The sequence below is a fragment of the Ptychodera flava genome, chromosome 12 (assembly GCF_041260155.1).
Source record: "Ptychodera flava strain L36383 chromosome 12, AS_Pfla_20210202, whole genome shotgun sequence".
Lineage (NCBI taxonomy): Eukaryota > Metazoa > Hemichordata > Enteropneusta > Ptychoderidae > Ptychodera > Ptychodera flava.
The window spans coordinates 39,921,694-39,935,994 of record NC_091939.1 but is presented as its reverse complement, the minus strand read 5'-3'; the positions used below and the strand labels follow the sequence as shown (position 1 = coordinate 39,935,994).

At 34.6% G+C, this 14,301-nt stretch overlaps 1 protein-coding gene across 1 annotated transcript in view; it reads right to left on the bottom strand.

Annotated features, from left to right (window-relative positions):
* Window positions 1-14,301, bottom strand: part of LOC139145886 (ribosomal protein S6 kinase-related protein-like) — a 38,640-nt gene that overhangs the window by 13,859 nt on the left and 10,480 nt on the right. Inside the window, exon 2 of the mRNA XM_070717321.1 lies at window positions 1,362-1,553. Within this exon, the coding sequence (XP_070573422.1) occupies window positions 1,362-1,553 (192 nt within the window). The remainder of the gene's footprint in view (window positions 1-1,361; window positions 1,554-14,301) is intronic.

Here is a 14,301-nt window from a genome sequence, read left to right as displayed (position 1 = left end):
GCTGATTGGATCCTGGCTTCCTGGGATTATCCTTGCATGCTAATCAGAGGCTGCTCTTCATTATCCAGTGAATATCTAGGATTATATTATATGAGAAGTCTCCCCACTGATGCCAAACTGTGCAATTGGCACTAATAGAGCATTATATCACTACAGACATTATCATTCAGAGTACATCATCATAATTTCATCTTTTCTAGATGGAATCAATTCAGTGTCGCCTATTTACTGACCAGACATTGATTAATTGCCATTTCAATTTAATTTAATTTTTGCTCGAATTCACTCAGACTTGAAGCTCATCTTGTTACTCTATGGCTTACATGTAAGATAATATTCTTTTCAGTCCTTCGCACACAAAAAAACGTAATTAGCAGTGGTAGTTTTGTGTTATCTTCATTTTGTTCACAGAATTTTTATTTTAGTAACTGATACTAACAACAAATGATTTCCATGAAGACTGATTCATCTCATCAGTAATTGGACTCTCAAATTTCAAAAATATATAAACTGTAGGTATTACAAATATAATTGGAAAAACAATTCACAAGAAGTGTGAACAGCCAAGCTAAAAGTGATTCTCTGCTGTTACCTACATGAAGAAACTTGCTCCTAATTTCTCAATTTGAGTCTATCAAACGCAAAGCACAAACTTAAATCTGAAGTTACGATAATACAGGCTGATGATTGTTAAGGGACATTTGTAGCAAAGCAAAGGTGATGGAATTACTGGGGATATTTTTATGATCTAACTCATAGAAATCTTAATAATTCTCTTAATTTTATACCGTAGTACTATGATAATTAATATCTAAGAAAATCATAAACCACATTATCATATATCTACCATTGAGAACAACTTGGCCTTCTTTAGGGTATTTTTCAAATAATCTCATATTACTGATGTAAATTCAAAGGCACAATATTTTGAAATATATTTAACAGTCTAACTAACTTTGGAAATGTTGACAATGATATGTTACATTCAAACATGCTGTATCATGCTACCTTTGAAATACATTCAGCTAATGCATTCACAGGTCTGGCAAGTGAAACTAGTGTTTAAAATTGCCAGACAGCTGCAAACATGGAGACATGGAGACAATATTCTTATATTCTCCTTATTGATTTTATGATATGAATATCATTGATTTTGTTGTTTTGTACAATCAAACTCGAGGCTCATCAAATTCAACAATCAATTTCACCAGACAGTACTAACCATCTACAGAACTTGCAATTCTTTCATCAGACTGTTGTTTGCGTTTGTTGGAAATTTAATAACCGATAAAAATCTCTATTCATGTTTATATTTTGTTTTATCAGCACATTTAACGAGAAAGTTCTTTGCATAAGATCACCTCAAAGTGTGTCTGTGCCATGTAGTGTTTAACTTCATACTCAGGTAGAAATACAGCTTCAACCTGTGGAACTGGCCATCGTGTTAGTGATGCAGCATAAGGATTGGCAAGAGTTGACGAACGTGGACGACGTCGCGATGTTCTTGACCATGACCTTTCAAAGGCTTCAGGTTCACTGACACTTCTGGATAGCTGTAAGAGAATAAACAAAATAGTATGATGGTGATGAGTGACTTTATTTTAATTACAGACAAATAAAATATGACAAAAATTCATTAATGTTAGCTATTAAACATCACGCCATAGTCAATTCTTCGTTTCTTCAATTTTCTCACCTGATAATCACAACCAATCTCTTGGTGAGAAACATTACTAATTAAATTGTCATCAAATCAATGAACTGATCAATAAATAATGTCTGTTAATTGAAAATCACTGACAGAGTCAGACACTGCATAAGTTACATTGCATAATGGTTAGCCAGCCACACAGCTTGTTAGTTTGTACTGTAGACTGATTTGGTATTTACGCTGACACTTTGAATTGTAGCATTAACCTTGATACACCAGTTTGATCAGCTTGTAAGTACAGTCTGATATATTGCCAAGGTTTTTAACTGATAAACAAATAGGGAATACTAATTACTAACGGCATAAATCAAAGGTGAAGATTCAAGAACACTTTTGTGATGTCTGTAACTCCAGCTTTAGCCAGACATTTCTTACTAGACATCCCACACCCTGATAGCGATGGATCTCAATGACACATTTTAACTTTTACACACACAAACTTGAAGCATTGAAGATTGCATTCAGTCGGTAGAATTTATGGCATCATATTATGAGAAGTAATGATTTTTCATCTTGATTAGGGTTTATCTATTCCCATGAATGTGGAACTGAATTAACTGAAGGTACCTTGTGAAACTGTGGATTGGAATTACAAAGACATCATTGGAAAAGAATGAGCTCATTTGTATATGCCCATTTCCAATCTATCACATGACCGGAAAATACAAAATATGATTCAAATTTTTCAAATGATTCGAACAGTCAAGATTTTCTCTTCACAAAGCTAATATTTCAATGTTTGAAAGTTGTGAAGGGATTCTGGTTTTCAGCACAACTGATACAGGTACCGTTCAACTTGTACATAGTTACATTATTTGTTTATTTTGTGTTTTTCATTGACAAAATACTGAGATATACTATTCTCTGATGTTGTTGATATTCAGCTTGGGAAAATAGCCCCTGAGCAGTGATATAATGACCATATTACCATCAGTAGAATTTCACCATCAGTATTTTCTGAGATGAAGAAAGAAAATATTAAGTCACATGCATAACTTGGGTATAAATTTTGTATTTTTTTGTTGAGAGAGGACAACTTAGCTTGTCCATGTGATAACATCAGTGATTACAAATATGGTTTAGTATGGGAATTCATTTGTGGGGAATATGTACTTATATTAACATTTTGTTAACCTCGAAAATCATGTCTCTTCTGAGGAGATTAAATTCTATACAAATGAAGATTAATCATTTTTTTGTCCTTCCTTCAGATGTCTTACTTTTAAAATTTAATTTCAAGATAAACTTTATTGCACTATTTGTCATTTTTCCTTTGTGCTTTGCAAGTTGAAAGCATTGTTGACAGACTTGACCTCGCAATACAGAGAGCTATAATATATGATTTGGGTGACTTACACGGTTGTTGACTGAGAATAGAAACTCATCCAATCCATCAAATACGACTTTTCCTATCCATTGCTTCAACAATTCACTTTCATGTAAACAATACTAAAGTCTTTATGAAAGGATCATAACTTGACCTCTGCCAGTGAAACCATCTCATTAGTTGATTTGTCATCCTCATAAAAAGTCTGTATCGCTCAGTGAGCCCTTAAATCATTCACTAAGTAGTTTGTAACATAGAATAGAATCTACCATAGTCTTGTACTTGTCTTGCCGCATGTCACACTGTCCTTGTTATGGCATTCTTCTGTGCATACCCTAAAATATCTTGCCTACATCTACCTATTTTGGTTGAGTGACTGACAGTCTATAATTGGCAAAAATTTCTCTCCAAGGAAGTGTCATACTCTACTCTCAGTTATAATTTTTATTTAAAAAATATAAACAGAAAAATTATTCATTCCACTTGACAGCAGAACAAAATATACAACTTGTGACTAAATTGCCATACAAAATTCTTAAAGAAGACCTAGATAGATTTTCTGTGTAACATTGATTTCCAATTGATGTCTTCCGGGTACAACCATAAAAATTCTAAGAATTTTACGATGGATATATTTTTTCCATGAAGAGCATGTGTAAGTGATCTCAAGTTGTCATTGAAGGTTTTCACACAAACTGTGAGTTTCGTGTAACAAGGCGGACTCTTGCATTGTGTGAAGATATGAAAACCGGTAATATGAACTAGTGTTATGAACTAATACATGCATATGGAACATATCACAGATGAAACGCAAATCACTGTCTTGTCTCTACTAGTGCTCTAAATACCCTTAGGCAATACTGGATTGATTTCAGTTTAATCCAGGTACCTGTTGGATATTGTAGACCACACTTGCCATGGCCATCATGCATGAATTACATACAGTCCCTGGTGTTTGGCAACACAGTGCCATATGACACAGACGCCGGGCCTGAAACAGACGCCGGGCTTGAAAGAAATTGTCACAGGTGATAGTGACTAAAGAGTAGAGAGTTCAGAATGACTTAACAGAATCACTTATACTTGCTCATTGCACTAATGTCACTAGTGTTTCTGGTTACCTAGAAGCAAGGTCAATAACCAGAGATCTACTTCATAGATATCTCGGGCAAAATACAAATTATCTTGGATATATTAATGTTAACACTCATGATCAGCACCATGATTTTCAGTGGTAATCCTAGATTCTGATCGGACACATATTTTTTGTAATGAGATTTTAAATGGCTCTGATTTATTAATTTTAGGGTAACATTAAGTATACCACAGTATACCATTTCAAACATTTCTGTAATTCCAATTTGTTATGTGAACAGTAAATTAAGAGACCAATGCATGAATGCCTAAAGCTATAGCTCATTCAATATTGACTGTGATATTGGCATTAGTGATGTATTAATTTCATTTTTGAAATTTGACTACTGGTGATGATTAAGTTTAACTTTTTAATGTGTAAGACAGGAAAATTCATTGCACTATTGTGGTGATGAGAAGTCAGACAATGACTTAATAGGTTGATAATTTGCAAAAATGCCATGTGTAAAAGTGTTTCAGGCAGTCATTTTCAGTGCAGATAGTTTCTGCATGTCATTGACTTTTGTTGATGATTTCTGTATGAATTGATCTCACTTCACTGGTTGAAAATAACTGAATTATCTTTTGATACAAAACAAACTTTTTCTGTTTGATACTTTTCTAACATTATCTTGATACAACAAGTCTCTAAACCTTCCTTTGTTTATTTACCTCTACCAGTAATCTGTATACCAGTATGTAAATACACATGTAAATATGTATATATTTTTATACTCTACTATGTAAAATTCTTTACATTTCAAATAGGTATTATTTTCTCATACTCTATTATGTAGTTTGATACTTTGTTTACGTGTTAATATTATTCGTTTACTCTCATTTGTACTGGTTTCTTCATAATCAGTACATCTCAGTGATGCTGACTTCATAATTTGAACCAATGGCTGGAATCAACATCAGCTTAAGTTGATCCATCATCAGCTTGATACATCATCCAAAAACTGTTAATTCACTGAAAATGAGTGATGCAGAATACACTGGAGGGATTATGGCTTAGTTCTCAGTGTTTTCAATGGTATTGGCAATATCATGCAGAATAATGATGTAGCACTAATACATCACAGACTGCCAGATATACCATAGCAATGTTCATTTTGCACACTGAGTTACATCATCATAAAAGTCATACAATTATCGACATAAACTGTAATGGTATGATATTCTTGCCGTTTGAGTGACAGCACAACATCGTCTACTGGTGGCTATACTTACACTTTGTTCACTGTTTACTGAGATAATAGCATATTGGCAATAAGTAACATACTGATTATTGATTCTACATGCCTGCTTTATCACCCTTGGTGCATGCCTAGATTGATGTACTGAACAAAACCTTGTTTTGTAAATGACGCCACTGTTTTAATGAATAAACAATTAGATGATTGATTAATTAATTCAATTAAATGATGTACTTCATGAGATACACCATTAATATTTATAAAAGGATTTCTCTTCATTTCCGTACCAAACACATTTACAGCTAACAACTACACACAATTGACACGAATGCTTTAATTGTGATATCACAACTTGACACATGACACTTTATTAGTTTTCACACCTACAGATACCATGCAGTGACATCCTTGACACGTTTACAGAAAGCAAGATGCAGAATGGTACACACCAATTAGCACACTGATCACTGCCATAAACAAAATGATGCCTGTAGTTTTTCACATCAAATCAAAACAATTACATTGGCTGCATAGAAACCATCTCTGCTTCATCATTAAATTCAACATTTTTGTTACCAAGAGCAGTAAGCTGTGAATAATTCTGGGGTAATAAACAGCCAAGTTTTCCCTGTCATTGTACAGGGTAAATCCCCTGATACATAGGCAATATGCTGTATAACAGCAACACTCGTAATGCAACTGGCAGATCCCTAGGGTACATGGGTTTATTGTTTAAGCTTTCAAGATTTCTGCCTTTTTGTGCTCATATGAGTCAATTTTGCAATTTTCTCACAATTTGTTTGACAGTCAGTCCTATGTCAATACATTGGTAGCCTTGCGTGTTATATATATGGCAGTTACACAAAACTTGAAGTAAAAGAGCCTCACAACAATACAAGACTCATGAGTCTAAAATTGGTAAAAATGCAAAGCAATTCCTAAAACATACTTCATGTCTCTTCTTCTAACCATGGTAAATACACCAATGATACATGGACTTGAATGATAATATAGTACCTGATAATGCTACATTGTAATTTAACGCCATTGACACCCCAGATCTCCCTGCAGTAAAATAATAGCTGAAACCCAATACTGATCTACCGTACATATCATCATTTCTATGGTAACTGATTTAGTACTGACGGAGAAGGTTTCTGTCAAATCTGTTCAGTTTTACACAATTTAATAAATGTGAAAAAAATCACAGTTGTCAGGGATCACTGACAGGTATTGGCAATATCTGATACATAATGCAATTTCATGACAAAATTATCCAGGCAAGTTCATTTGTTCATTGAATCCTGAATATTGATGATACGACACCCCCAACCTGTTCAGCCTTTGTGAATTCCCATCACTGTGCTGTGATTACATAGCAACAGGGATTCTTAGAAACTGTAAGTCATTCAAGGGAGTTGACTGCACTTTCATGACAGAACTAGTTCACATTTAAACAGAACAGAGTCTCACTTTCTCAATACTCTAAACAGTTGACTAGTAGATGTACAAATAATTACTGATGACATCTGCTGCACATTTATAGATACAATTTGTTGTTTTATTTTGAAATTCCTCTGTCTCCTACATACTGACAGCTGTCACTCTGATTCAGTTTCTGGATCTACGCTAGTAAACAAAATAGGTTAAATAGGCAATTGTAATAAGCAAGATGTATCTTATTAATGTTCATTACTACATCTATTCATGTGTACTGGAACATTTGGTTCTCTATACAATGCAAGATGCAGGGTACATGAATATTCCACATTGATAAATCATTAGCATAAAAATTCAATACCAAAATAATGCTCATCAATATAATTTGCATAAATGAATACTAATAGATCACACATCTTGCTAAAATAGTAGTTCTCTGACAATTACATTTAACACGTACCAACCATATGATATGCAATTCTTGTCATGTAAACTGCTATCTTGTTAAGACAATTTCCTAAAGTGTTTTTAATTGAATAATTGTAACATGTAATCTCTATGTAAACTACCAGTACTGATGACACTACACTGCTATTCAAATACGATTAGCATAGTCTGATGCACAGAATCAACACAATCTTACCAATACATCAAACACTAGGCCATTATTCAACACTTATAAAGTGCCTGTTGAGATTTGATAGTTGAGTGACCTTACAAATCTGTTATGATGTTATCAAATTGATAGTGACAACGCTTTTTTATAAAATCTTTCACGTTGTTCAATATCATGGAATACTGTATGATAGTGCAACGAAATACTTGCATGGGATTGTATGTACATGTATTGCTGACTCCGGTCCCTGTTGACAGTGTATGGTATGTCCACAAAACAACTAGAGGCATCCCCATTGCACTGTCTTAAATAACCCAGTGTAATATGGACCATATCTATTTGTCAAAATGATGATTTTATGCCTTGCAAGGTCCTAGTGAAATTGATCCAGTATGTGTGTGAAGACGGCACATCATAAGGTTGAAACTGTACATGTTAATGTATTCATTGAGTATATAGAACAAACCAGTTGTGTCACTGATCAAGCACTATGATACACTATTGAAAATGTTTGTGATAAATTTGTAGCATTCTCAAAAAGAAGTAACTCTGACAAACATTCCTGTAATTCCTCCATGCTTTAGCTAAAATTCTATGAAGTAATAGTGACTCACAACTGAAAATGTCAGCTTAATTTCAACCAGGAATCATTACTAGTAAGGGCTTTATGGCAGAGTATAATTTTCTATGTAAATATAAGAGAGAAAAGAATCAATAATTCATTAAGTATACTTTCTCACTGTCATAATGACTAAATTTGCATACAAGTTTCTGGCTATAAGTTTTGATATTATTATTTACTTATGAGGATATATCCATTATCATGGCTTTAGCTGATAGATGACTCTCTGTCATGTTGGTAGAGATGGACCTGCCCCTTTCCTGAAAACTAATGATATGTTTAATAACTTCACGGTGTCATTTGATTGATGAAATAATGAAGATAGAGTAATTATTCTATAATTTGATCAGTAACTGGCATTTAAAACTGGTATTTTTAGATTCAATCTGCACACAACAAAGATGGAATCCTTCCATCACACACATATCACTCACTCTTTATGACATTTGACTCTTTAAGGACACTTGAACTTCATAAAAAAATGCCACATATCAATTCGGTGCCAATTTCAAACATAGGGCCAAAGTCCCTGAAGCTACTATAGACATGGATACAAAATTAAGTATTTCCTAACTGTATGAAATTATCTCACTGAGGTCATCCTAGGGACTTGTAAACCAATATTAAAGCTGTCTGACCAGCGGTTTTGAAAAACAAGTGACTCAACAGTTGACAGAGCTCTGCTGTGTTATGTAGAGAATAACCTCTTGTGACACATGTATTGATGAAGAAGGTGGATATCTTTGATAGCTCATTTCAGGATGGCCTGACCAAAAATGGGAAAAAAATTCTGTAAAAATACAGATTTGCATATTTCATCACAATTTGAACAAATCTAAGTTGGATTATCCCAAGGGACCTGTATACCAAATAACAAAGCTGTCTGACCAGTGGTTATGAAGAAGATTTTTTACCAAAAACGCCTTTTTTGGTGCTAATTTGCATATTTTCAACAATATCAAAAAATTAATAAAAATAGTTTCTCAAAATCATATAGTTTATCCACACAACAAATATCAAATCAGTAAGTACTGCAGTTCTCAAGATATTTGAGTGGACGGACGCCTCACAAACGGACATACATACATACATACATACATACATACATACATACATACATACATACATGTACATATGGTACATACTATATTAGTCTATAGTAGCTAATAAACGAGAGTTAATTACATTCTATTTAAAGTAAACAAGACTTGCTTAAATCAAGCTTTACGTCATAAAAATACAGCATATCTGTCAGGTTATAAAGAATCTTAACTTAATCTTTCATCCTAACCAACCACATTTTAACTTTCAAATTAACATTGTAAGTAAGTTCTGTTGAATAAGTTGAGACTGTACGTACTCAGAGAAAGCACACTGAAGAGGCAAATGTTTGAAACTTAAGAAGTTCAAGGTCATCAAAAGCATTATAAGGAATCATGTTACACTTTCATTGCACTGTTTACACAGATTGCATAATTGCTATAAATAGCACATGAGGAATCTTACAGCCAAGCTTTACCATAAAAACCCTATCACTTTGACCACTCTATTTTTTCCTCAAAAGTAATTTTATTTTATCCTCAGCAAGTCAACCATACGTGAAGATTAGAACTTTCTCTATCTCTATTTATTTGACCACCCTATCATGACAAACTATTACGAGCAATTTCTTTGAGATAACATACAGGGCACAATAAATGACGGTTCAGAATATGTCAAAGTTGGGATTCAGGAAAGTTGCCTTTACATGTTTTAATCCTCTAAGATGGTAAGCATTTCACTATGGACTGTCAAAAAAGTTGAACTTTCTGATAATTCTACACTAAAATTATTTTGGCTTTGATGATTATTCAATTATTTAAAATCATATTAATTATTTTTTCTGGGTGAATTGATAGGGTTTATACAGTACAAGAATTACATACAATGTGAGTCAAATTTTGACCAAAAATGACAAAAAAATTCCTTAAAAATACACATTTGCATATTTCATCACAATTTGAACAAATCTAAGTTGGGTTGTCCCTAGGGACCTGTATACCAAATAACAAAGCTGTCTGACCAGCGGTTATGAAGAAGAAGATTTTTTACCAAAAACGCCTTTTTTGGCATTAATTTGCCTATTTTCAACATTATCAAAAAATTAAAAAAAATAGTTTCTCAAAATCATATTTTTCATCTACACAACAAGTATCAAATCAGTAAGTACTGCGGTTCTCAAGATATTTGAGTGGACGGACGCCTCACAAACGGACATACATACATACATACATACATACATACATACATACATACATACATACATACAGACTGACGACGGACGCCGGACGGATACCCATCCCAATAGCTTCTATAGACTATAGTCTATAGTAGCTAAAAATGAAACTTAACCAAAACAACAAATAAAAGTATTGAGTGTTGCTTTCAAAATGAAAATTGTTACTGCCTGAATGGACAATTTCATGTAATGCAAGGGATGAATAGTAAATCACTTATAGTACAAAACCGGTAATTGCAAAATGCATTGTGGGTAAAAAACTGACCTTCCGTGAGTCAATAAGTGTACATACAGAGTGACCACTGCTAGTAGGTCCATACTGTGTGAAAAGACTGATCAGTCAACTTAACTGATGTAATCATTTTATTTAAAGTCATTAAATTTCAGTTCACCATGAGTTTATTACTCATTTTTGCTCAATGCCCTCACACTAAATTTTAAGGCAATTTTGAGAAATAGGCAGGTTTCATGCGTTAAAAGTTAAATGAATATGGTATGAACATATTACTGTCAAATATCATATTCAGTAGCTGTACAGCACACACTGTTCCACAAATTCCTGCTTTGACTCATTACGCAAACACTTTGATTTTTGTTGCCAGAATAACTACCAGAGGCAGGATATGTCCCAATTTTATCATGCACGGAAAACACAATCTGTAACTTGAAAGGAAACATGACCCAGGGCAAAGGATATTCTATAAAAAGATGAGTGGATTATCTTACATGGAAGCTTTCAAAAACTATGTATCTTTCTGGTTTTAACTTTCACAGCATGATCAATAATTCCCTACCAAGTCTAATGAATACAATATTCTTGGCTAGTTTCTGCCTGATTTTAGAGATATGGAAAAAACATAAAGTATTGGAAATAACGAAGTATGGTGATTGACAGATAAAGTGTGTTAATAATAGAAGTAGCTGCCAATGATTTGTAGTGATTGCAACGATGACCTTGGGTGTTCCATGGTTTCATAGAGACTGGAAGGGATTTCATCTAACAGAAACATGAAGCAATTAGATAGGTAAAGATTAGGGATGTCCTGTATATCATATTTCATCCTGTTTGTAAGTTTCCTTTATTTGTGATATCCTGAATTGTGGTTTTCATGTTTTCTCTTCATAATGCAAATTTATACTGATGTAACTTTTGATTACAATATTTATAATAAATAGATGATACCGGGACAGAGTTTACATATTCAATGAAGACATACTACGATTGCAAATGATGTAAGAATTATATCAGAATGACTATTTGGTAGATATATTTCTATTGTGATATAATTGATGTATTGTGCTGATTATATTGGAGTATTTTACTGGCTGGTTAGGTTTTTATCAGCTTTACCTCTGAGTAAATTGAGTATCTGTGCACAACTTTCAAAGGCAAATGAAGGACTACCTTAAAGGTCTGGTGAAATGGTCCCGTTCATGTGACTGAATATCTTCCAGGGGGTCAATACTATTACACTCGCAACATAATTGCAACCTAAAAGTACGCGCAAGTGTTAATTTTTTTTATATTTCTATGCGCGGCTTTCATGGGGTCATTTTGCGACACTCAGGTCACGCCCGCAGCGGGGATCATGGTTGGCCGTCTGTGACGTCACAGGTGTGTTCATTTACATCGAATAGCGGTCCAACGCCGCCTTATCTCTGCCCGGTATCCGCTAACAAAACAGCCTCAGTGTTCGTACCCCGTGCTGCCCATTCGCCACGTTCATTCACCAATGCGAATCGAAATCCGAAGTGGCGAAAAAAATCTATCCTAATTCGCCACAGTGGCGAAACTGATTTTTGTTTAAAAAATATGGTAAAATAAAGAAAAAACGTGGGTTTTTTAGTCTTTTGTTTAATCTGCGCTTCTCTCTCGGCGATTCACAAAAACTGTGTCTACTTCCGTATTATTGCGTTCTTTCCGTCGTACATATTTGCAATCGAGCCAAGTCTCGCGAGAGATTTGACGTCATTTAGTCTAGTGTACAACATGCATAAATGGCTCTCGCGAGAATTGAAACTTGACACACGCAATCGAGCCCTCGCGATAAATTTGACGTCATTTTGTCTAGTGTACAGCAGGCATAGGAACGCTCGCTCGCGAGAATTGAAACTTTTGCTATACATAGCAGACATACGCATTTTAATCGAGGCAACAAGGTTCGGTGTTGCAGTTGATTTACATTGCGGTCTAGATGTTCTGTGTTGTGCATTTTAATTCCATGTTGCGGTCGATTTGCATCGCGGTCCAGTCCTCGTGGTCCGGTATTCCCCGTTGTTCTTCAATTTAATCGCCGTACGTCCCAACGACACGTTCTGTGTTGCTGTCGATTTGTATCAGGGAGGACTCTACCTCCATGATTTGTATCGCGATCTCTACGTTCCGTGTTGTTGTTCGTTTTAATGGTAGTCTCAACGTTCAGTGTTGCTGTTTATGCAGCTGATTTGCATCGCGGTCCCAACCTTCCGTGTTGTAGTTCATTTTAATCACGGTCCCATTTACGTTTTAAGTTACTGTCGATTTGCATTGCGGTCCCGACGTTCCGTGTTGTAGACTAGTGCATTTTATAAGTGGCAGTCACAACGTTCAGTGTTGGTGTTCATGCAGTTGATTTGCATTACGGTCCCAACCTTCTGTGTAGCGAGTAGCGAGGCAGGCTCAGCCGAGGGACCGTGGCCGATTGTACGAACCAGAAGAGACAAGCACATTATGGTTCAAACACTCAACACTGAAAAAGTTTACAGTTGAGCCGTTCATGTTCTTGCCGCTGTCACAGCCACCAAAAGAAGAACGTCTTCCCATAGTGAAGGAGGACACTGTCCTCGGGGGACACGCCCACATTGCATTTTTCTTTTGCCATATTTCATAATCACGCACGCTAAACGAAAAAGAAATGAATGTAACTGTTTTATAGACCATCAACTGTATTTCTGTGATTTTGCAACATGGGCATTTCACCAGACCTTTAAGTTGCTGTATACATTGACAATCTACCAATCAGATATAACGTTCCCAGATGCTGTATTATTGCCAGAGCCAGTTGCTTTTCTCCAGGGTCTATGCCAGAGCAATGTAATGAAATGTGATAAATGCAACAACTGTACTGTGGTGTTCAAACATTTACACAGAAACATGTAAGTGGTAATGTGTGAATGGTACAATGTGACAATATGGGAAGGAAAGATACCCATACTATGAGAAAGTGTGTTGCATTTCATGGATGAGATGACTTGGATGGGAAAATAGCTGAGACAAGAAATACCCGGTAATTTTGTCTTGTGTCTGGCTAAAAATGACCTGTAAAAACACTGCTTTTTAAATGCTCAGACTGTAGTTGATGCATAGCAAATAGCAGCGTGACTTTTCATTGAGTAATTGCAGCCATAGGTAGAGTTGCAGAGAAAAAGTCATATTTAATTTTTTCCAAAAGTCTGATTTATGGATTATGAACAGATATCCTATAATATGTTATACTAATATTTAGTGATATATGATGATATGGCAAACAATGAGTGTTCAATGGCTGACATATGAACAATACAAATGAGTAATTTATTCAATTATGCACTGACTGAAACATAGACCCTGGACAGATTGTGACTGCAAGGAACTAAGGTTTCTACAAGTTTGAATCTCGTTGCTAACCTAAAATTGAACATCCAAGGAATTAAAACTATTGTTGATTTGTCAAAATAACTTTATCTCAAAATTTGAAAGTCAAATTGTTTGTAAATTCAAAATTAAAACACAGGTAAATATTAAACATTATCTTAAGCGAGTGACTATATCATACATGTTTGAGTAACAGTACTAAAACTATCCACTCAGCAGTGAAGCTATAACAATGTTTTGAAAAATCCAAGTCACTAGTTTTATCATATTGGTATAATTTCAACAAATCTACAGAAAGTCATTTCTCTGCATCATAAATTTAAATTCTTAACAAGACAAGTTTTTGACCAAAATGACAAAG